Below are 26054 nucleotides of genomic sequence, written 5' to 3' on the forward strand. Positions count from 1 at the left end.
TGGTTTTATCCCCTTCCCCCTTTGAACCTAGTTTAAAGCCCTCTCGATGAGCCCTGCCAATTCATGAGCAATGATCCTTTTCCCCCTGTGAGACAGCTGAACTCCATCTGTCACCAGCAGGCCCGGTGCCGTGTAAACCTCCCCATGATCAAAAAAGCCAAAATTCCTCCGATGGCACCAGCCCCTGAGCCACGTGTTGATCAGGTGTGTTTTCCTGCTCCTTTCAGTATTCTTCCCTGCCACTGTAGGGATTGAGGAAAACACTACCTGTGCTCCCAATCCTTCAACCAGTCGCCCCAGTGCCCTGAAGTCCCTTTTGATCACTGCAGGACTTCTCTCTGGAACCTCATCACTGCCAGCCTGTATAACCAACAGTGGGTAGTAGTCAGAAGGCCGTACCAGACCAGGGAGTTTCCTAATCATAGTGAAAACAGCTGAAAAGGAGAGGATCATTTGATATTCATAAATTAATTGTTTAGTTTTATTATTTTGGAATAAATATCTAATTGATACTTATGTTCATAAAAAGAAGCTGTTACTTGTTCCACCAAAATCATCTGGTTGGACTAGATGATCATTGTAGGTCCCTTCCAACTGAACTATCCTATCCTATTCTAAAATATATGGGGTTTTTTTCACCACCTTTGTATTCCAAGTGAAAATCCCCATGTCCAAATTCATATATTTGATTTTCAATCAAATAATTTAAAGAAATTCTCATTCAGTTTATTTCTTTGAATGCTCTTTAGTCTCATTATCTATGATAGTTTGCTACCCTGTATGGGCATGGGGGATTTCATGCAGAATATAGTTGGCTAATGTTAAAACTACTGTTCTCCAGTAAGAAAGAAGTACTAAGCAAGGCTTACTTTATTCGTGTCAGATATATTTAAATAATTATTAAGGATGCTGATCATGGAACAGCCACCTTCTGAGCTGTTTTTATGAACTGGCGTAAATAAACTGATAAGTATTCATACTTAGTTTGACTCAGTATTTCTGCCTTTTCCTTTAAAAATCAGGACACATTACTCATTCCCAGTACTCAGTATTTTACAAAGTAGAGAATGGCAGTATAGATTTATGGTATCGCTGGTCAGACACAGAGGGAGGTTAAACCATGGAGGAAAATAAAATTACAAGTAATTAAATTTACAAGCAGGTTTGCCATCTTGAAAAGATTTATTGTTTCAGAACAAACAATGGTTTTAGCCACACAAGAAAACTGTGATACAGCCTTAACAGCATATGATATAGATATTATATGTGATGTTTCAATTTATATAATTAAAAATTTAGCACTCCTTTTAAGGGTAAATGGGATATTCAACTGGGAACCATACATGGTGAGTAATAAAATAGCTGCAATGCAGTACTGTCTGCATTTTTTAAGAGCAGAAGCACTCTATCAGGCTCATTAATATCAGGTTATCCGAGGGCTTTATCCTCAGATAAAAAAGTAACAGCATATATAAGTTTTTGAGGTTTTCTGTGGGAATAGGTTATTATATTCTATTAGTATGAATTTCAAATGTTAACAGGATTCTAGGTTGTTTTTTTTTTCCCTGATATACTTCTACCTACTAACCAGTAAATATGATAAATAGAAATGTACCATTTCCATCCTGTTCTTAGGAAGGATTCAGTAGTAGCAAGGTTTTGGCAAAGTCTTTCTGCTATTTCCACAAAGCATAATGCATCATGATTACTAATGTATTCTGGAGAAAAAAAAAAAAAAAAAAAGAATACATAAAATAAATTTTTGGGGGAGGTGATTTGTGAGAGGTTTGATTTTTTTTTTTTGTTATTAATTTTTTTTCCTATTTCAACAGTTTGTGAAATACAGATATCTACATTCTTTCAGGCATAATTTCAAATTAGACAAATTCTACTGTAGTGTCATTGAAAATATCAGAATTAAATCCTTAATCTTTGGAAATCAGTTTAAGAGCTGAGGCATATGTGATTATCAGTACACATTGCATGTAAATTGCCTTGACTGGTTTGTTTAAAAAGAAATTATATTTTATGTAAGCACAATAATTTCAGGACTTACTTGATCATGGATCTCATAGAGGGTATAGTACTTCTCTGTTTTTATTGCTAAGTTTGAATACTTGGATAGACTATGTTAATTAAAAAAAAAAAGTTACTTAGGTGCAACGTATTTAGTCTCTGATTTAGAAACGCACACCAGACCTGTGGGGAAAAAAAAAGTATACAAATTTTTCAAAGAATCACTATAGTTGGGCAAAAACTCAGAAATCTTTGTGCATTCTCCTCTGTGTATCTTCAGCTTGGTTTGGTATATGGATTTGGTTTTCTTGTTTTGCTTTTGAGAACATGGGGTTGCAGAATATTACAACTCAGAAGAATGCTTGACACATACTCAGCTTAAACATATCTGAAACAAACGACTAGAAACAGGATGGTGCAGTCGCACCTAGAGCAACACTGGTGCTCATCTGTGCCTTCTCTAAAGAGCCTCTTTCAGCTGCTGCCAGCCTAACTTGCCCAGATGGCTTTTTGTGTGAAAATCTATTTAACCCCAATATTACTGTGCCACCTTTTGGCTTGAGGATGTCTCAAACTAAAAGAGACTGAAGTTGTATATGGCAGTTCTGGCCCCACACACTGGTTTTGTAATGTATGAGCAGGGAGGTACGTTGAAGGCCTCATGGGTCTTCATGAGAGGTGGTTGAAGGTGCTCTGCCAGCCAGTGAATGCAATGAATGAAGCCCACAACATTGCACTAAGGAATTTTCTCGAAGGGTCAATGTCTAAGTTACTCCACTTCAGACTTAATAATTTGGAATATATCTCTCTAGGAATGATATAATAGAGTCAAGAACAATTTAGTTGAAAGAAGCCTGTAAGACAACTAGAAAATGCATAAAGATGAATTCATCAAAACATCTTACTAAACCATTGTGCTTTATTTAAAAAAAATCTGTGGGATAGCCTTGGCTGTATACAAAACATTTTTAATCAATTCTGCTGTTCCAGAGGTATGCTGGGTTTTGATGTAAGGTCTTGGGCTGTAATAATAATGAAGAATAATTTGTTCCAATGAAAGTATCTTGGTCAGATTGCTGGTTTCAAATGTGAAGACAAGTTCATGCCTTTTCTTTCAAAAATACAGATTTGTTCTTGTAAAAGTAGGATGTTCTGTTGTTTAGTTGCTTAAATTTTATTGAAATGCTTAGAGCCTCTTTCATTTTAGGGGTATCAAGTGCCATCATAAATTATACTCAGTAGTCAAATGCGGCCTCTTTTTGAAATGGGAGGTGAATTTCACACAGTTCATAGTGCAAGAAAAAAATGACCATCAGGCTGACAAGGAGGTTTGCACCTTTTTTCACTGCAGAATATAAGCTGCAAAGTCAAATCAATGTAACATAATGGCCTGCAAAATTGTCTGGTTTTATCTACAAAACAGATTTTTGCCTCATTTCCCCAGAAAGTCACAGTGCACCCTGTGCTGCTTGTGACCTTTTTTGTGAGCAATCTAAGAATTGCAGTGGAATGAGTTAAAACATCATTAAAAAAAGACCACACAGCAACTTCTTACTGAGTCCTAGGTCTGCAGTGTGAAATGTAGGTGTAATTTATGCAAGAAGAAAAAGTTGAATGTTTGTTTAAGCCCCTCAAGGTTTTTAGAAGGAAACCTTTTTAGACTGAGCAGATGAAAAGTTGAAACAATCAATAAATAATTACTAAAATTTTCCGGCTATAAGTAGGCATAAATTGTGTGTTGAAAATCATAGTTTTTATGAGAGAGGTAGAATTTTGCAGTGAAGGAATGAATGAATAACTTACACTTTGTTACACAAACAATTCCAAGAAAGTTTTGCAAACCAGCAGATGCATTGCAAAAAAATTTCTCTTGGAAAATGACATTTGCCAGCCTTAGTTAGCTCTCCACATTTAGAGGGATGCTTTAAACAGTGCCTTGCATGGGAAGGTTGGGAGCCTTTGCAATGAAGTAGTTCGTATTTCAAATGTGCTAAAATTAGCAGGGAACAGTGTACTTTAGTCTACATGAGCCTGTGCTACATGGAAGTGGTATTGACTGTGTGGACCCAGCGGTAAATCTAGCATGCTATTAGTTTGCTCTCCTTCACATGTGGATACACACAGACATACATATGCACACATACAATCTCAGTGTATTGTTTATTGAGGAACCTGGCTCAATAGCTGTTACTTGTAAGTCCTTGCATTCATGCTAAGATTTGCGTGTAGTCAAGGAAGGAAAGATTTTGACCACTGATATTTTTTATTAGATTTTTAAAAATAATTTACATATTGTCTCAATCTTGTTCATCTTCCACTTTTTTTAATTATATAAAATGGTGAATGATTATACTCTATTAACTGTCATAAAAAGTGTAATGCACCATTACCCATTACCTCCTGCAGTATGTATTTATGAGTATGGCAGTGGTTTACATAGATATATACGTATTTCTGTATTATAAACTAATCATTGATCATGATACAAATCACTACTGCTAACTTAACCACTTTACGCACAATTTTTATATAGGTAAAATGTATTAGTCAATTAAACAGAAGTGTAAATATAGATATTTGCTGTTTATACCTATAATGGATTTTTTTTAAAGGAAGTAGGCTGTTAAATCATGTTGCCGTAACAAATGCTGAAGGCTGCTTTTTCATTCATTGCCGTTGAATTTATTGTCAGAGCAGTACAGTCATATCCCATTTCAAGATTACTTAGGTGGCTTGAAAATTAAATCACAGCTCACAGATTCTCTTTTTTCACACATGGTTAATAATAGTAAAATTGGGTCTAGTTTTAAATATACCTTGCAAGATATTGCAGTGCAGTCAGATGCACGAACTGTGAAAGATTTAGTAAATAGAATGTGATTTTCCATAAATTAACAGTGAATTGGATAAAACAAAGTTGCTGTCAATGTATGTAGAATTATTTTCAAAAGGATTATATTGATATAAATTTTGTTAGACTCGGGCAGCATGGGGTTTTATAAAGTCCTCAAATTATTTTTTTTTAAGTTCATAAATCTGAAAGAGATCTCCAGGAGTGATTACTAATAACTGGAAACATGAGCTCATGCTAGATTACGTTTTAAGGAAAGAATATATCAAAAACATGACTGTTTGTATCTAATCAACTAAATGATTCTTGCTTATTCACTTCATCTGAGCTAGATCTCTTATTTCTGTGCACCATTTTGCAATGTTTCTCCTAAAAGCTGTCTCTAAAAAAGTAATCTAAAAGATGTCTCTAAAAAGCAAGACATTGCGCAATTTTACTTCTCCTGTTAGGGGTTGGAGTACATTTGATGTGCTTCTGGAGTGAAGGTCCTAATTTGGTCTTAGCAAAATGAAATCTAGTTCTGCTCTGCAGACTGAGTGAAAGTCCTAGTGCAGATACAGCTTGTATGCATCTGATTTGTTTCTAAATTTTATTCAGATGCTCAAGCAAGCCTCTTCATATACTTTCTTGTGTTCTTGTGTATATGTTGTCTATAGATATATGCATCTCTGAAGGCCTCCAAAAGAAGATCTGATTTCATAATTTTAAGGCTACAAGGTAGATAGGTCCCTTTGAAGGCTTTCAGACATCTGTGAACCATATGCGTGGTAGGTATGTTTGGTCCAGGGTACCAAACTGTAGTCTGAAGTGAAACCTTCAGACTGTGTACTGTGTAGATATGGCACTAACAACTTTAATCGACTGATCGTCTCCTACTGCACTGAATTACTTGTTAATGGGGTACAGCATACGTGAAAGGCCCTGGATTCTAGTTTGGGTTTTTTTCTGTTTGGGTTTTTTTTTTCCCCCCTGTCTCCTCTGCTACTGTCTACTTCAGTTCTCTAGGTTTTATTTCCAATATGGAACTCTGAAGGCCATTTCTAAATTTCAGAAAAAGTGTTGGTTATTTAACCGATAGCAAAAAATCATTCATTAATATTTCTCTTTTGGAAAAGATACTAGTTTCAGATAGCCTGGTACAGCTGGCCATGCAGGGATTTTGGGGAGGAGCATTACAAAACTGCTGCAGGATGGTTTTTAATGCCTTCTTTTAAAATATATGGTGCTTGCCACTCTGAAACAAAATTCAGAAATACATTGATCTCAAACGTTATACAGCTTGATAGTTGTTGTTTCTCAACAGCTTGCTACTTTTTCTTTTTGCTTGTTTTCAGTCTTCCTTGCATAAAGCTGAACATACTCTGACACATTTGATGTCATGGGTTTGGAATGGGTTGAAAAGTAGAATCAATCAGTTAAAAATTAAATCAGTTTGGCCTTCATTGTTAAATTATGTAATGCTTCTGCTTTTTGTTTGGCATATATATTATTGTTTTGTAAAGGAGCTACTTAGTGCAACACAGATAAACTAATTTGAGTATTATTGCTGCTTCTTTTTCTTCAATTACAAATCAGTTAAGGTAATAAAATAAGCTTCATTGGAAATATTGACTGAACTGTAATGGCTGAAACTATTTCCTTACGTGTTCTTTTTGTTATACACAGAAAGAAATATATATGGCAGATTTAAAGTTTTTTTTTTTTTTCCTTAGTGATCTTAGTGAAAATCAGATTCAAGCGATACCAAGGAAGGCATTCCGAGGAGCAGTAGACATAAAAAATCTGTAAGTATTTTCCTCCTTCATGTATACATTCTGATGGTAATGCTTTGTCAATACAGTGTCCTTTTGTTGTATGAGATCTCTTTTTCCTAAGCACTTTTATAGCTGCTTAAGGAATTTCTGCATAAAAACAACACGTACCATTTGTTTTGGCAAAATACTTTGACATATCTTAAGCATCTTAATATTACCGTATATGAAATCTAAAACATTGAAATGGAGTTGAAGACAACAAGGCATTATAACTATTTGCTTATGGTAGCCTGAGTTTAATATTTGAATGTCAGGCTATTTTAAACATTTCATTGTTTCATGTGGAAAAATTCATTTTGCCTTGCGTCAGAGAGTTTGCCTTTTGTTAGCTTGTATAAAAGAAAAAAGAAAAATCATGCTATTATCTAGTTTTGCTAGCATATATTTTTGTACTTGTGTGACTACTTTTCTTACACAGTTTTCTTCTGTGGTAAAATAAGTCTTTTCTAAAAGACAGATACTCACTTTCCTGGAGATAGTGACCCTCAAGTTCATGGGCAGGTTTTGAATTCTTATGGCTTCTAAATGTGGAAATATGTGAGTTTCAAGACAAAGGAAAGCAGTGACTTTTCGACTTTCTGTTTAGAGTAGTAGATCAGTTTAGTGGACTGAAAGAGCTGAATGACCTGAAGACTGTGATGAACTTGTATAGTAGGAAATGTAAGGTCATGCACTCAAAAGCTATATCCCCTGATGTAAGCTGAGGACTCATCACTTAAAAACAACCAACAAAGACAGAGGACATACACTAGTGGGTTCCAGAAAGACTATGGAGCTGCCAGTGTGATGCAGCTGTGAAAAAATATAATTGCTGTCTTACGTGGCATGAATAAAAATAGGGAAGTACTAGGCCATTATATGAGGTTTTCATGTAATTGCTGTTGAAATACTTTTTATTAATTGAAGTTGCCAGTGTTAAAGAAAGATGAACTTTCTAGTTGTATTACTTTGAAAACGGAGTGCTTCGTGATTATGAAGGAAACAACATAATGTCATATCCCCAGTAGGAGGGGACTGGACAGGAAGCCCTTTGTGTTTCTGTCTTCCTGTGATGGACTCCGCTTCATTCTGCTGCCGGCAGCACCACACGCAAATCAGTTAGGAGGGTGTTTTGTCAAAGATTTAGCAGAATGCCCAAGAGTTTGGCCCAGTTGATACGATATTTAGAAAAATTTTACGTTTTTTATTTAACCATGTTTGTGATATGGTTCTTCCCTGCAATGAAGTCCTACCACATCTCAATGGAAAAGCTATTATGTTCAAATCTGTTATGTTCAAAAACATGCCAGTGCTTCTCAAAGTAGCTTTATTACTTTATTTAATTGATGTTTTATGAGTTTCTAGTCAGAACTGGTCTCATCATTATTCACGGTCTAAAAGAGGTTTGGCTACATGGAGAAGCCTTCATTTTTCTGCATTATCTTTTATATTTGAAAATTGATACACTACAGAAAGGAACTTTGGTAGTAAAAATAACAGCATCATCAAGACTTTTCTAGTGATGGGGCAGTATTTTAGAATGTAATAAGTAAACTTACACATTGTGCGATGGGTCCAGTCAGAAACTTAATTAGGATGCTAATCTTTAGCTAAGATAATACTTATATCTTGGTGTGCATTTTCAAGGTAAGGATCCTGAATTATGTCTAAAACTTGCTTAAAACAGTAGATCTGCCCTTTAAAGCCTTTATCTTTCGGGAGTTAATTAAAAAAAAAATTCATAAAGGCCATAGCATTGCCACAAAGTCCAAATCATATCTGTGGCATATAGTTTATTATGATAGCATAAATACTACAGATATATCCTTTATTGCTGGTCCCAGGGGAAAAAAAAAGGAAAAAACCACTAATCTGAAATCTTTGTGATCACATGACAATTGAAAGTCCTAAGAAATACATTTCTCTGTCTTGTAAATGCTACCTACGTTCCTGGTCATTCAGGAAGAGCACCTTATATTGTGTGAGGTATAGATGTGAGCATCAGAATGACAAGTGAGTTTGTGGGGTGAGTCGGGTAGATTCTAGCACAGCATTTAGGTAACTAGATGAGGCCGTTGAGCCTTCCCAGAAGCTTAGGCAAGAAGGAGATTTGAACCCTAGCCTTCCATCTAGCCTTGGACATTACACTTAGAGAAGGGTGATGGCAAGAATTGTACTATTTTTATTTCATCGTTCAAGAAAATTAAGGAGACAGTGAGTGATAGGTGTAGAAAGCATCACTCTGCAAAGGAAACTATGAAGTGGAGGAATTTAGCATCTATTGGGCGATTGACCTAAGGTCCAGGAACCAAATATTTGTGTATACTTGTTGAGAACTGTCATAACAGAATGCAATATTTGTTCTAATTTCAGCATTTCTTCTGTAATTGCCTAGTAGTTGAGCATAATGTTAAAGATGTTAACCAAACTTATGGAAGAGGTAGGTGAAGGTACAACCTGTATTAGACCATGTTGTAAATTCAGGATTTGCTTTGTGTAACAACATTAATTGCATCAATTTCAATATAAATTACAGAGACTTTTTTTTAAATGCAATGAGGGATAATCATCCCATACAGTAGCTCTAGTAAGCTGTTTCAAAGGCAGTTAACAAATCCCACAGAAGTTGACCTGATGATGTATTTTATTTTCCTGAATGGAGACTCACCATTCTCTCACTTCCCCTAAATATTTCCCCATCTGAATTAGGAGTTGCAGTATTTTGGAAAACATTTTATTGTATCCAAAGAATGTTCGTCTAATCTTCACAGAGCAAAGGGAATTTGATGTTAATGCAGATTATCTGAAGGAAATTGCTTCCTTTAAAGTTGATGATACCACTATGATCTTTTGGTTTCCTGCTAATGTGTTAGCTCTAGACTTCTCTTGATGTTTCTCAGAAGAAGCTGTCTAGTGGCCATGATGCTTCCTTTCTGGACATCTTCTTAATAACTTTCACAGTATAGATTCTGTAGAAGATAAAAGCAAAATGGGCAAGGTATTATGAGAATTGACAACCCAGGAAACCTGCCACACCCTTATAGTAAAAAGAACAACAAAAAAAAAAAAACGACAAAAAACCATCAACCCCCACAAACCTGCTTTATATCTAATTGGAATTTCCCATTTTCCAACTTGTTTCTTGCCTCTTGTCTTATATCTGAGAAGAGCCTCTCTCTGTCTATACCGTCTTTAGGCAGTTGTAGGCAACAATAAGATCCTTCCTTCGCCCTCTCTTCTTAAGGCTGAACAAACACAGTTCTCACAGCCTCTCCCCGAATGTCACCTGCTCCAACCCTCCCATCTTGGTAGTCCTGATTGGACTCAGCCCAGCATGTCAGTGTCTGTCTTCTACTGGGGGGGCTAAGACCAGATGCGCAACTTGGATGTCATCTCACAAATGCCAGACAGAGCGTCCTGGCTTCACTCTCACTAATACAGCCCAATTGTTGGTAATGAATCAAGTTCTTCAGAAGTGACAAAAAATGAAGGAAGCTTATTTTGTACAGGTTCCCCAGACTGGAAGCCCAGTGTCCAGTGTTTTGGGAGTTCAAATGTAGGAAAAAACCTAGCTGCTCTGTCTCAAAGTCTTGATTTTCCTATTCAAGGGCAATGACTTGAAGAATAATCCACTTTTAGTATAGCTGATCTGGGACTTGACAGAAATTAGGGTGCAAATTCTGGAAATATAATTCTGAAAGTTACTCCTAACTTGCTACTTTTTCAGGGAGAAAAATACGCACCAAGAAGTTAGGTTCTTCAGAGAACACAGTGGCACCCACTGTTTTTTAAAAATAAATACAAATTATCATATAAATTGGAAATTAAACACAGATTTTTTAATATACATGTTAATGACGGTTTCATAACCGTCTCTGGTGATACAGCACTCACACTGGATGTTAAAAAACATTTAAAATCTCCCCAACCTCAGGAATTTTATTTGTATTTAAGATGGTAAGAAAATGCTTTAGCTGCACAGATTGTAAGTTTGGATGGGTTGTTTCTTGAATCTGGTTACTAGGAAGAAAAATAATTGGGCTTAAAAAGCAAACAAATGTGAAACACCACTGAAAAAACAATAGTGCTATGCTCAGTTTTTGAGTAGATTTTGTCCCCTGCTCTGATTTTGATAAAATTATATTACAATATTTCCTTTCAAAGTATATAAAATTTTTTAAGATTCCAACTTCCTCTTCTGCTGTGTAATCGATATTTGGCAGAGGATGGAAAGGAATACACCAACATCATGGCAGACTTGTGATGCTAAGTATGTGCAACATCAAATGATACCAAAAATACCAAGGAACATTTTCATCGTATCTCCTGCAAATATCTTGTGTCCTGTTCTTCTTTGTCAGGGTCTGGCTTTACTTCGGACTACCCTCTTCTTTGGTGCCTTTGTGTTCATTCGGTTCCATTTTTTCCCAGCAAGTGGGGGACACTGTAGCTGTCACCCCAATGATAAAGGCTGCAAGGCAATGTAGTAGCTTCACAGATTAAATTGGCTGGGAAAGTGGAGAATTAGTGGAGAGAGACACAGACACCAGCATCCGCTCAAAGTCCTTCCCATTACACTAACTTTTGTCCAAAACCTTGATTAATCCTACTTGGTGTTGCCCTGATGCCTCTTTTATGCCTATTGTGAAAGATTTGAAACCGGTATTGTCACTAAAGGCATAACTCAATTTTGTATTAATCTTCATTGGCAATGATTGGACATTTTTTTGAAGTTCAATTTTATTAGCAGTTGAAAACGACAGAGTCCTGCTGAAGATTTTCTAGTTACTGATTTCTTCTCAGATCACGCACAAAATTCCACTGCAACTGAGAGTATATTTGTCTACTCATCTGTACAAGTGCTAATTCAAATGCATTGCTTGCCTAAGACATGCTTTAATAATTTAGAATTGGCATATTTCTCATGCTTGTTCTTAGCGGGAATCTTAATTCAACTACTAGTCTGTTCAGCCACCTGTGTTTCAGGTATACATCAAGAAGGTTTTTCACAGGATGTTAGTGAAATATATTCAGTGTCCACTTAAGATTTTTATTAAAGTCAAAAATAGCTCTGAAGGAATGCAGAGAAGAACAGGTACACTTTTCTAATGCCTCCTAAAACTGTTGTTGTCAAACAGATCAGTGATCTTGTGGCCTTTGGGAAAAAAGCTCTTCTTTCGGACTGTTTAAATAAGTACCATTTCAATACTATTATTAAAGTTGCTATTTTCATTACAGACTACTTTCCTAAAATTTGGCCTGCTGAAAACAGTTTCTTTTTTTGTCAACAAATTCATTTATGAAATGTTAAAGTCAATTATGTTTTTAAATCAAGCAGAGCATTTGGCTTTGAAGATGAGTTTCAAATTAGAAATCTCTGAATGTGAATTGAGAGCTTCCTTGCAAGTCTTTTTTGGGCACTTGAACCACTGAGGAAAAGTCTAAAATATGTAGAATCTAAAAATCTACCTGAAATTTATTTGAGTGACAATAAATGTTAGTTGAATAAAACCTAGGCAGCTGAAGTAGGTGTGGTTTTATCTGCTAAGATAATTGTCAATACTTACACAAAATTTTACATGGTATCTGAATTTACCCTAACAAAAAATGTGGCCTATGCTTTTACTAGGAAAAGTACCAAATGTTGCTATGGTTTATGTACTTTCCTATAGATTTGCCTGTGATAATACAAAGCAAATTGAGGTAGATTAATTTGAACTGAGCTGATAAACTCTGTTGTAGGAAGACTTGGATTCAATTTTATCCTTAAATTTTATTTGACTTTGTCAAGTACTGAGAATAATGCAAATCCTCTTTGAAGATTTGAATTTTAAAGAAAAGTAGTTTATGCTTCTGTTTAGTGTTAAAGTCTCATGCAAAAGTTAGTTGGACTCTCAGGAGCCTTTAGGCCCTTTTGCATCTACCTACACTACCTTGGAAAGTGAGGCTGCCTCTGCTTTACTAAACAGGGTGACATAATTATGTCGAGGAGACTTGCAAGGAGGTTTGTTGATATGTAGAGTAACTAAGTGGAAATTGTTCTACAGATAAAGATTTTCTAATTAATATTTAAATAAACTACTCTAGCAGAACTTTCATGGAATATGTGCTTAATATGGCTTCCATGCTAGAACAGGACTGTATTTGCTCCCCACGTTATGATAGTCCTGATACTGTTTGTCATCTAATTGCTAAATTGCATTATTTCTGGGAAGTCATACCGATGTGATAGTATATTTGCATCACATAACTTATACATTGTTCATTCTGTGTTCATCCTCTTTTCATGGCAGTCTCCTGTTTCATTTTGACTTTTTTTTTTTTTATTTTGCTCCTTTAAGATACTTGTGGGTTTAACCAAGTAGAGTGCTAAATAATTTTGAGGGGATGGAGCTATTGAACTATAGATCTGTTCTCCCTTTTCTTCTAGTTTATTCAGTAAGTATGCCTTACTTGGAAGTATTTGTAAGTCTTGCTTTTTAATTTTGGGATAAAAGAAAAAGGTTAATCATTTGCTATATTATGTACATTAGGAAAAAAAAAAGTAGTCATTCAAAATGTTTTACATGGAAAATTTAGCAAAGAACAAAATGAACTACATTAGCAAAATAAATGGCAAGTAGAAAAAAAGCACGTGAATTCCAAATGAAAGAATAATCTCAATAAATAGTCACGGGAAACAAGCAGTTCTCTGAAGTTTGATAAGACCTTAGAATAAATTCTTACATGATTTTGTTACATCTTTCTCAACTAATGCCTCTGAAATTATTGATTCCTCTTGAAACTGAGAAGGGAATTGAGAAATTGGAAACATAAGTCAGTTCTGTTGTAAAAAATACAAGGAGAAATTAAAAACAGTGACTGTTTCCAAAAATTGTCTTGCAGTGATAAATATTGTGCACTCTGTTCTTTTCCCAAGGAAAAGTTTTAATGATATGAAATCCAGCATACAATGTGCTAAAACTAGAAACATTTTCTAATTGTTTACCGGAGAGGAAGCTACCATAGGGATCTAGAAAGGCTTCTGACTTTTTCTGATGACTTCTTAAACAATGTTTACCATTAAGTTGATACACTAAGGGAATGTAATCATTTTGGAACAAAGGAGAATAATGTAAAGCTGCACAGTACCTCTCTTGCATGGGACCACGGGGTGTCCTCAAGCCGTGAAGAACAGGAGAGTAAAGCAGACAGATTGGCTGAAGTTGTCCCAACTTTTAACACAGCCTCTATGAATGAGTAGCGAAGGTTTTCTGTCAGTCAGATGACACATTTTTCTGTATGAGGGTAGTAGTTTTCAAATGTATGCAACATCTTCTGTTAGTCATTAAATGCTCTTCTTGTGGGATAACAAGGTTTATCTTCAGATATTTATTTATCATTATCTGGTAGACAACATATGCTAAAAGGGAAGAAAAGTTAGCAACATGTTTCTACAGTGTAAGATTTATCAGCAAAAGCAATGAGTAAAAAACATTTTAAAACAGACATTTTCTTATTAGGTGAATGCTTTTTATTTAGCTCTTACTAGTTCTTATAGCTGAACTCACATAAACATTAACATTTCAAATAGCAGAAGATTAGTAAGTATATGAAATACCCAGGTAATGCTGCAGATACGGGTGCAAAACTTATTTAATTCTCTGTGACATCGGAAAGATTTTGAATGTGACAGCATTTTATGAGCTTTACAGGAACGGCACTGCCAAAGGTAGTCAGCTGCTTTGTGGAAGAGGGGGCAGAAAGGAATAGCGACTTTCCAAAGGGATGGAGAGATTCCACATAGAAAAGACCCAACATGGAAATGGGGCAGGGGGGAAGATGATGAAGAGAGGCTGGGGAGAGGGAAAGGATGAGGATGGGCCATGCTGGTCCACGTCTGATCAGCTTCTGTTCTCAGGGTGTTTTAATAATTTGAAAAGAAGAAAAGAAATTCTCAGGGGGAAAGAAAAGCTTTCTAAAATGGAGTTAGGATTATTGGCACGCTCAATAAGTTAGTGGTGAGAAAAGTTTCATTATAGTATTGTAGATTTATGTGTGGTTTTGAAAGTCATGCTAAAAACAAATTATAAAACATAACTTAAAATTAGAGAAGTATGTGCTTTTTTTCTCTCGTATTCTTGCTTACGTCTTAAGTCATAGCACTCACACAACTTGCTATCAGGAACCGGTGTTATCCAAAAAAATTCAGACTGCTTCAGTATATCCGTTAGAGGGACATCATAAGTTAATGATTTACTGGTTGTGAAATATTGTCTAACTTTCTGTTTGGATTATATATGCAGTGGATATCATTACCTTAACACAAATACCATAAATTGCTATGCAAGACAGGCACACAGTCTTCAAAGTCCTGTACCTTTCATAGCTTAAAAAATATGTATCATGCCAATTGTTCTTTAAGGTGTGTGTCTGATCATTTTATAATGGTCGGAACTGATGGAAGATCATATAAAACATAAAGACGGTAATATCTTTCAAAGACAATAATTTATAAAACTAGGAAATATTTCTCCTCTCCCACCTGCAAAATTCCTTTCCCCCAAACCGAAACCAACTAATTAGTTCAGTGCAAACAAAGTAATCTTTCTGCTAAGAAGATTTAAATGAAAACAACTCACCCTTCACTAAGGTAGTGGTCATGGTGACTCATTAAAGAAAGAAGTCCAAAAGTTTTCAGGTTCACCACAACTGCTGCCAGTCTAGTGGAAGAAAACTGCCTTTCAGTTTGTGTAGGACAGGATTTGCTCAAGTGCTTTCTCTACAGTTAAAATATTTTCCTTTGTGTATAATATGGATGATTTAGAAGAAGCTGTGTCAGCACTGATTTATACATTGACAGCTAAGGATAATAAGATATGGGCAAACATACAGCTCACCCTTTTACAGATTAACCTGCAGACTGCATTAGGCAAATTTGATGGCATTAAAAGATTTTTCCAATTTGTCTGGAAACAATTTCTCTTTTGTATTGTGTCAAGGGTAACATTTCATGCCATTGTACTAATTTAAATAGCTTTGATAAATCGTTCAAGAGGTTAGAGAATTGTACTGTATATATATTTCACCTCTTGAAAATAAAAGGGCTATTAACTTAATTGTTAAATGAAATTCATTAGTAAAAATTGAAGGAGCCTGAGAAAGTAGTCTTAAATATTCCAACACTGCAGCAGTAGTGCTGTAACATTGCACCAAAATGATTAAAGATCATATTCAGGAAATGATAGTTTGCATTTAGCTTTCAGTACACAGAAACACAGACACTGTTACAGTTATGACAATGTTTTATTCCTGTGTAGTAGTAATTCAGATGAAAAATGTGGATGAAACTAGAAGAACTTTATAGAAGTTGGTACATTACACTCAACAGTGGGTGTGATGATTTATTAATAAAGTGAAACATTATCATAGATTCAGAAGAATCGCAGAAGACGCTTTAGTAAAAGCCTCATTAGCCCTGCTAGCTAATATATAATTGAAGGTGGAAGGGCAGAGTTCATTTGTATTTTGTTCATTTTCTTAGTATTGTTCACACACATTTACTCGTACATGTTATCTGACACTGACAAGTTACCGGCTTGGAGAAGATCTTCTGGTTGTTTAAAGTGAGGTTGTATCATGTTTGCTTTGCAAGTCGCGCCCTGAAATGCACAAGACGTGTGGCAGTATTTATAGGAAAAGCTTTTATCAGCAGAGAAACTGGGATTTTGTATTTGCATGGTTGTTAATTTCAGCAGACGTTTTTAATGGGGCAGTATGTACTGTATCAATGTTTTGAATTGAAAAAGTAATAATATTCTTCAGAGAAATGAATGTAAATTTTTCATAACTTAATACTTAAAGATTAATAATGTATGGGATGGATTGCTGAGTTTTATGTCCAGAATTCAAGTGCTCCGTTACAACATCCTATCTGCATATAATTGCAGAGAGCACAAAGAACATAGAAAACCACATACTGAAGGTTACAGCAGAAATACTAGTTTCATTTGGAGCAGAATTAAAGGACATAAGTAACCAAGTATGTAAATACCTTGGACACTATTATTTCTACATTTAGAAATATTCCAGAAGATAATTATTCTAAATCACACACACACACCCCCACACCTCCCACCCGGTCCAGGCGTGCACGCATGCAGAGGGACCCCTAAAAGTGGTGTCTCTCGCCGGTCCCTGCCACGGCAGGTGGAATTAACATGCAGCGGGGCTGCTCTGATAAATGGATTCTGTTAGGTCACCGAGGGGATGCGTGTGACATTAAGTGATTTACCGTCCTTTACCTTAATGAAATTGTTTCAGCAAGATGACGCTGAGAGCTTTTAATGGATAGCTTTTCTTGATGTAATGAAATTGCATTCCTTTGGCATTTAATATAAGGTGCAGTTATTATTTACTGGAGCTTTCCCAGCGCTGCTGTTTTGTGCAGACAGTTCAGAACAAAAAGGGATTTCTGTGGCAGCATCCAGGCCAGCATGCTGTGTGACAGTCTCAAGCGTACGAGCGTATTTGCGAGAGCGTTTCAGTTAGTGTGGCCTAGCTCTGCCGGCCCCTCAGGAGGCTTTCTTTGCACCTAACGCTGCCAGTGCTCGTCTCCCTTACAAATACCTTCCTAATCTGTTTAACAGGCAACTGGATTACAACCAGATCAGCTGTATTGAAGATGGGGCGTTCAGGGCTCTGCGCGACCTGGAAGTGCTGTAAGTATTCCTGTATCTCTTACTTGTAGCAAGAGCTCAGTATCTGGGGAGTACTAATGTAAAAGCTTATCTATGAACTGCAGCCTAGTGTCAGGATGGTCTAGTGAAAAGATGTCTTAAAATAATCCACTGCGATGTGCTATAAAATGGTAAAAAGATGTGGAGAGGCAGAGATATTCCTCTACTCTGCAAGACAGCCATTAAACATAATTAAAAAAAAAAAAAAAGGCAGATGGCAGATACTATATGAAAAGAATATATTTCCTTTTAAAATGGGGAGGGGCAGTATTAATGAGTCCAGTTAATTTTGTAAATTATCCATCACTGTTGAAGTGCTGAACATTTTCAGGATTGCCTTTGTTGTATACTCCGACATCGATTTGGTCTTTCAGACTCTGTTTAAGGAACAATATACTATATATATTTGACAATCTGGATATTTTCAAAGAGGCACTTTTCTATCAAACACTACTGTTATGTGTTAAGTCGTTTAGCATGTCCACATTAACTGCTTTTTTTTAACATTTCAAATTTTATATGTATAAATATATATATGTGTAGAAAAATCTTTTTAATGTCACTGAAGGTTAGTATTGCAATACTCTTTTGCATACTTTTTCTCACTGTCTCAAAGTGGCCATCAGTGAGGTTAAAGGTAACAAAATTATCATCAGTGACCTCTGACCTGAAAATAGTTACTGTAATGAGCAAAGTGCCGCAGTTCCCAAAGAATCTGAGGCACAGGACACATTCCTGAAATATTTAATCTGTCAGTCAAAATGTCACATTTTTTCTGGGCTTTCTACGTTAAGAGAAGTGAAAGACACTGTGTATCGGTGAGTTACTTCATGGTAGTTTGAATCACACTTAGAAAATCACAAAACCTTGAGGGGGGTGAGGGAGGGGTTTATTGTTGGGTTTTGGTTTTTTGTTTTTTCTTAAGATTCTGAAGTAAAGAAGCCTCTTTGGCAGTAGATGTGTCTATATGTCCAAAAAACTAAAGAACATGTGAGCTGCTGGTGGTAAAGTTTTTTATTATTAAGCAATAGTTGGTCTTTCTCATGAGTGAATGGATCTGACAGCTAAATTTGATTTTTTTTTTATGTTGTAATTATAGAATAACAAGCCTATTGTTAACTTTTTGGTATAAAGCCATGTAAAATGTACTGTAGGTTCAATATTACATCTAAGTGTGAAGTTGATGAATTGTTGATTGTCTGTCAGTAAACCTGATGTTCTGTGAGATTTTTATCTTTGGAACTCATATATATGACAGAATAACTTTTCTAGTGATGGCTTAATCTAGTTATTATGTTTTTAATACAAACCTTTCTTTACAAGTGAATGTGTTAAATGTATATTTTTAAAAAAAATCCAATATTTTCTTCATTTTTTAATGCTTGCAATTTTTAGTGTTCTAAAAAGGTCATCCTTGCCAGTTGAAGTCAGTGGTAAAATTGTCACATCAATTTCAATGAATGCAAAAGAAAAAAAAACTCTGTTGAAATAATAGTCTGCTGAAAAAGTAGGTAGAAATTTGTGAATGAATATACATAGAATATTAGCATTGTTCAAATATACAACTAAATGTTCACTATCCGAGTTATGTGATAAGCAATGATGTAGAGATTAAGTTTTTAAAAAATTGAGATAGATATTTCGAACAGTACTGAAGGGTTTGTATCTAATTCGGCTTCCTTTCCAATACAGCTTAAAGAATGAAAGATAAGTAGATCAGACCATACTGTATATGCACTGAGTAGCATATAAGACTACGTATTTTGTTTTCATTTGTAGTTAATTATTCTAAGCACAGAATGTGTATATTACTTCAAACTATAAGTATACGATAAAGCTTTTAAATAATCTTTAAAGTTACCTAGGTTATAGTCCTGTTCAGTGACAGTTTGAAATGTTTACCAAAGTAACAGGTCTTATATATTGGTTAAATAATTGTGGAGTCTTAGAGGCTGTTAGTGTTAAAGATACAAAATCAACCTGAAATCTGGACAATTCTGAAAGACGAAAGCAATTATAGGTATAATCCTCCCTGTGAATTTCTGTGAAATTTTATTTTTTCTTTTTCTCTTTCTTTTTAAGGGAAAATCTGCTGCACTAGGGAAAAAATTACTATGGGAAAATATATAGTGCTGTCATATTAAAAAAATTAAAGTATCTAAGAAATTAAAAAAAATATCTTTCAGTCATCACACTCTTTGCAATAGTGTGTAACGCTTAGGTAAAAGTATTGAGCCAACTTTTTTTTTAATTACATCTCTGTAATGAAATCAAGCATTTTCATCATTAGATAGAAATAGTTATGAAAATTATTTAATTCCTTATATATCCCTTACATCTATTCCTGATACTTTTCTGTACCCTTGCAAAAATAAATTAATCTCATGTATACAAAATAGCAAGGCAAACGTCGAACACCTGAAATGGAAAATTAAAACATTTGTAGACATACCTTCTTTAAACAGCTAACAGCTATGGAAATATGTACTGATTTCCATTCCCTTCACTGAAATGATATGATTTCAAAGCCTTGTATGAAGTCATGCAAGAAGAGCTATGGGAGCTGTCATTTACCATGTGGACCTTGTAAGAAAATCCTGCCAAGATTTACTGATTGTCATTTATTCATTAAGGCACCTTTTGCACTTGGCCATTTTATGTTGTTTCATTTTGTTCTGTTTTGAAAAAGGGCATGATTCTCCCTTTTTCTTCTTCTTTTGATTATTCTCCTCTTTGTTTATGTAGCCCTGAGGGCACACAGGGGAGATCTCTTATGCACAGTGAAGAAAACATTTAGGACGTGGAGTGAGTAAGCACACAAAGGTAGAATGCAGTACATTGCACCAGTAATTAATTACTTGGTTAATGTGAAGGTGTACAGCCCGATCCTGTTCAGGTTGCTGTGAATTTACCTTTCTGTGTTTCAGGATCAGAGAGTACTTAAAAATTTATTCAAAATGAGCACAATTTACAATTTGTGTTTTGTTTTTTTTTTTAAAAGAAAAAAGTAAACCACTTTTTGTTTCAAAAGGGAAAAAAAGGGTTGGTCAGTGGGAAATATTATTTATTAGTGCCATAGTTACGTGTTTAAAATCCCAGAGCACATTCTCCATTCTGCTCAAATGAGTAATCTGTAAGTCAAAACCATAAATTCTATCGCTTGTTTCCATGTTCTGGAGTCAAGCTTGTTTGCATTTTATTTGCAGCCTAAATACAATATTTAACTGCAGGATCGTTCATAAAGTTTCATTATCTTTACAAACCACACTTACCGAGTATGATGGGTCTGTGCTAGCCAACAATTGGCTAAGATTTGTTCCTAGTTCCTAACTCAAGTTCCAGGCACCTTGTCTAAAATTTAAATTATTAGTTTGCTAGAGTATTAAGATTCCTGACTCCTTCCATTGTATAGCAGAAGCTCTCCTATTGTTCATGCAACTCTGGATCATCTATAGCAACTCTGTTCCATGTAAAACCTAATTGCAGCCCAAAGTTAATCTTTTCCTAAAATTCTTGAAAAAACAGGCAGATCTTGTACTTGTATCCTGTCAAAAAATAGGGACTCTCAGAACCTAGAAAGAGAAACCAGAGTCCTAGAATCAAGGCATTTTCTCCAGGAACTCTCTTTTTTACATCAGGATGGCAAGCTTAGCTTGAATGCCATAGAAGTTCTCAACATTGGTGGAAGCTCCATTTGAGTGAAGCATAGCTACTGGGACCTCAAATTACTTAGGATTATTAATGGAATGGTCAAACCATAGTGTTTTACCAGGGATTGAACAGGGAGGAAAAGTGTATCTAAAAGCATGGGTTTTTTCCTGATACCCATCCCTAAAAACAGTACACCATGATCTTTCATTAGCTATGCCTTTTTTAAAAGTGTAGTGAATGTGACATAACTGTAACATGTTAATATGCTTCTTCTTGACTTCATAGCACTCTCAACAATAACAACATCACTCGACTGTCCGTGGCAAGTTTCAACCATATGCCCAAACTCAGAACATTGTAAGTAGTCCCACTGAAACTGGCTGCCATTTTCATTAGTCCAGTGTATCATTTTTACCTCTATCAAGTTTTGTCAGCGGTCTATAAATACATAAACAGGCAAAGAAAGCATAAGCTCAATTAAAAAAAATGTTGAGGTATCATAAGGTTGACGAGTGTGAAGTCTCTGTGTGTGTGTATGGCAGCTAATTCTGAAAGGTAAAGCTAACAAGTGACCCCAAAGCTGATACTTGGGGCTCAGGAGATAAAGAAGCTGTTGCATCCTTTTACATCAGCTTTTTTAGGATGTGGAATGAACAAGTCTATGAAAATGGTTTCATGGCTTTTTTCTGAATGGGTTTTCCATAGTGCTGTATTCAGTCAGAGAAAAGCTTCACCTTCTAACAAAAAAGATGTGGGCAGGGGGGATTCTCTTTTATATGTTACAGCTGTATAGAGAAAGAAATTGATGTTTTTTGAAAGTCAAAAATTTGTTTTACTTTGAGCTATCGAATGGGTCACATTTCATTTAGGAACATGGAAGAATCTTTGATTGGCTGTCAGATGTGATAAATGGGAAATCTTTATGCTTTTATTACTGTACTGCTAGCAGACCTAATTAAACTAAACTGGCTCTCCAACATTCTTTGTAACATAAAATTATAGCATCATCCGGTAGTGCTATTATAATTAAAGTTGTGTCAGCATTTACAATAAGGTCCCCATTTTTAGAGGTTATGACTTTCACCGAACACTTCAGGCTTCTAAAACAAAACACAGTGAAAAGAGTGTGTATGCAAGTACAGTTTGGGGTTATTTCTTTTGTATGTTTATACTGAACTAAGAATAAATGTATATTGTGTTGAATGGCAAAACCAGAATATATCAAGGTTTAGTCCTGAGACTCTCTTTCAAACAGAGTTTCCAATGAAGTGGGAATCAAAAATGAATGGGATTTTTCTATCAGAGTTCAAGAGTAGCTCTTACTGTTAAAGAACTACTTTTATGAAGAGCCTGTCCATTTTCTTTTACGCATGTTGGGTTGCACAACCGTGTTGAAATCAGTAGGGCTATTCACTTGAGTTAACATACCATTCGTAACTGAAGAAACTTCACGCAGGTGAGTAGTTCTGTGGATTTCATAACAGAATTGTAACTGTTCTTGCTTGGACAAATACAAGAGTACTTAAATAGTGCTGACCATGGGCTTTTGGTGGCCTCGGTTCTATTTTGAGAATAGAATTTCATTTCATTCTTTTGGGTCTGAGACTTGAAAACATGAATGTCTGTACCTCTTTCAAACCTTCAAATACAGTTTATATTCTGAACCACAAATTACAGTGAATCAAATTAGCAACATTTACACTTTTTTTGGTGGGATATTTCATCTTTTGAAAAATTATTTTAGAAACAAAAGAAAATGGACACACAGAGTCTTAGATTATAGCTGTACCATCCTATTTGCAGTCAGAATATGCTTGTATAACCGTATTGATTTCAGCGGCATTAGTTCTGATTTGCAATGGTGTTCTTGCCTACAGCTGGCTACAGATTGTACTGAATGAGTGTGCTGTATTTTGCTATATTTGCAAAGCACCCACCCAAGAATTAGTACAGGAAAATACATTGCCTTTAATTTCTAGTCATTTTTATGGGGAAAAAAAGTGAGTTAAAATCTTTTGTTTATGTTGATCACACATTTCATGTTGCTTTACAGATTTTTTTTTTAATGGATTAATTAGACCCCTTGTCTAAATTCTGATTTTCTTGCACTTCCTTTCCAGTTATTTAGTTAGGATTGAGCACATCAGCTAAAAAGGACCAAAATGACATTACTCTGTTATGGATGATTCTGAGTAAGGATTTGATTTATAGCTGCGGACATCCTTTTCTGTAGTTTGAGAAAATGTAAGAGCCAGAGAAAAGTAAGAGCCAGAGAAAAGTAATTTACCTAATTTAGTGAATACATTTGCCTGATATTTTATCAATGCAAAGTGCTTTTTGCCACTTGGCAAGGAGCCATGGTCTTGTATCGGACCCTGCCAACAAAGAGGCGACTGACTTAATTCCATCGCTTGCTGCCATTTGGTCCTTTAATTTCAGGCATTGCTTAGAACGCAGGTCCCTAGGAGCCAAAAGCAGCTAATCCCCCTTTCTGTTATTAAACAAAAAGAGAGGAAATCAGAAAAGGGATGTGAAAGAAGGTGTTTTATATTGAGTTATTACTCTGTCTTGTTCAGCAGAAAATGAGTATGACCTGTTAAAGGGATTTTGCAGGCTGTTTCTATAGAGACTAATAATGGCCAGACTTACAGATATATCTAATTGGAAACCAAATCTTTTATTAACTCTTTTTTCTGACAGTATATTATCAATATAGGGCAATTTACTTGAGACATTTTTGTCTTATTCACTATTTATACAGATCTGGACTAAAGAGTCCCACGGCAGCTTTCAAGCTCTTGTATATTTACTTATTTCTTTTAGACAAGAGAACGAAACTACAGATAGGTTACTTTATTAGGAAGCCTTCTTTTTTCTTCCAATTAATTAGACCACAAATAAAAAGTGATTTTGCTGCTTGTATAGTTTTATTTATTAGCATTTAACTCCTAGACTTTCAGTGAAAGATGTGAAAATTTGATTCCTCACTAGCAATTTTTATTAATAAATTGGCATAGTTGCTTGTTGAAGGGGGGGCTGGGCAAATTGGTGGCTGTTCTGTTTGTTCTTCCTAATTTAAAGGTATTGACATGTTTCTTTCCATGCAGTCGCCTTCACTCCAACAACCTCTACTGTGATTGCCACCTGGCCTGGCTGTCCGACTGGCTGCGGCAGCGGCCGCGGGTCGGCCTCTACACCCAGTGCATGGGGCCGTCCCACCTCCGGGGACACAACGTAGCCGAGGTCCAAAAACGGGAGTTTGTCTGCAGTGGTAAGGGAAACAGATTCGCTCACCAAGTCCTGTTTTAAAACACACCTACCGACAGCTCAGTGGTGATTGCTAATGCTGCGTGTTGACTTTTGCTAGCTTTTGCATAATCGAAGCATTAATGTTTTTTAAAAAATAAACTAATCATTTTTATCACTATTTGTATCTTGTGTGGGGGTGCTTCTGTCCTTACAAATTTTGTGTAAATGCTGCATTCACACAGAGTATATAGCCTTCTAAAAGTATAATTGCTGGGGAGAGATGTGGAAAATGAGATAAAAGGTGCACTGACTGAGAACATAAGGCCTTTAGTAATAAGGAATTATTCTTTTTTAACTTTACAGGTTGTTGCTTTTTCTTGTTGTTATTTTCTGAAGTTTAAATAATATTCTGAATCCCTAAGTAACTTTCTGAATGTTATTGGTATGCTTTAGTGCATCAGATTATTTTCTGATATGAAATAATGAAATTACTAACGGTTCATTACTAATCACATTTTCTCTATTCAATTTTTTTCCTTTATTCATATCTTCTAGATGAGGAAGAAGGCAAGTTTATCTTTCTTATTTAAATATTTTTAGACTCAGATTTAAAATTTTCTGTAAACTTTGACTACGGTTTCAAGTTTCCTCAAAAACATTAAAAACCAGCTGGAATATAGCTATCTGTCTTTTCAGTGATTCAGCAGGGTTGTTTCTACTGGTCGATTTTCTGCAGACCCCCAGAAGCTTACTGCCAAATATGCCAAAATTTGCACAGACCTATGCTTTTAAAAGAGTTTTATGGAGAGCACAATGTTCTGTCCTTATTAAACAGCCTCTGACATCAAAGTGTAAGGCACTGCCATCTTCACACGGCAAATGCTGACAGTATTCTTACCATTAATTCTACCTTTATGTACACTTAAAAGGGCTCCTAACAAGATTACTTCATGTAACTTATTTGTAAATGGTATGGCTGCAGAGCCCAGGTGTCAAGAACAATTTTATAACTTGGTCATTATAATGCTGATTTTGAGGAAGGGGAATAACCATGTTTTCTCTCTGGATCACTATATTTTTGTTTAATAGAAGCAGGTGAAATATTTCCTGCCTGTTAGTATAAAAAGAGTAGTATGTGTTATTAGTTTTGGCAGCTGTTTGTACTTTTGTAGCACATACAAAAATGTGAAATCAAATTATTATATTGTACTATCTCAAAAGACTAACCTTTTCAGTAATTTAAAACTTGAGCAGCTGTTATTTGAAGTAGTAAGTAGGAACAGCACTGGCTGCAACTTAGATTGTGCCTTCCTATGTTAATATATGACATTAAATACAGTGAGAGAGATCTTAGTAAGTTGTGGTTTCATAGTCAAGAAGTTTTTTTCCCTGAGAATTTCAAAAGTCTCTAGCTTTTTTTAACTTAATAAAAAAAGAAAGAAAAAGAGGGCTTCGTGCCTTTCTCATCCCTTTGTGCCTTTCTGTATCTGTACAAAACAGCAATTCTGTATCATTAAATCGATACAAGAATGAGTGCATTAATATATTATAAAATGTGCGATCTGTCTATTTGCAGGAAAATATAATAAGTTGTTTACTTTCTAAAACATATCTAAATTTGAAGTAATTATGTTTAAATGCAATTATAAATGCCAAGTTTAACATACAGCACAAGAACTTGGGGGGAGGAGTCATGTAAAATAGCCGCCTGAGTTGGTAAGAATGGTAGATTGTGGAAAGATTGGGAAGAAATCTGCTGAGCTAACACAGAGAGTG

General features: G+C 35.4%; 1 protein-coding gene across 5 annotated transcripts in view; it reads left to right on the plus strand.

The window, feature by feature from the left end:
- Window positions 1-26054, plus strand: part of SLIT2 (slit guidance ligand 2) — a 275349-nt gene that overhangs the window by 156425 nt on the left and 92870 nt on the right. For all 5 annotated transcript variants that reach the window (XM_076336013.1, XM_076336014.1, XM_076336015.1 and 2 more), the window contains exons 5-8: window positions 6580-6651; window positions 17289-17360; window positions 21315-21386; window positions 24137-24300. In XM_076336013.1, coding sequence (XP_076192128.1) covers window positions 6580-6651; window positions 17289-17360; window positions 21315-21386; window positions 24137-24300 — 380 coding nt within the window. The remainder of the gene's footprint in view (window positions 1-6579; window positions 6652-17288; window positions 17361-21314; window positions 21387-24136; window positions 24301-26054) is intronic.

Source organism: Aptenodytes patagonicus, chromosome 4 (genome assembly GCF_965638725.1).
Source record: "Aptenodytes patagonicus chromosome 4, bAptPat1.pri.cur, whole genome shotgun sequence".
Classification (NCBI taxonomy): Eukaryota; Metazoa; Chordata; class Aves; order Sphenisciformes; family Spheniscidae; genus Aptenodytes; species Aptenodytes patagonicus.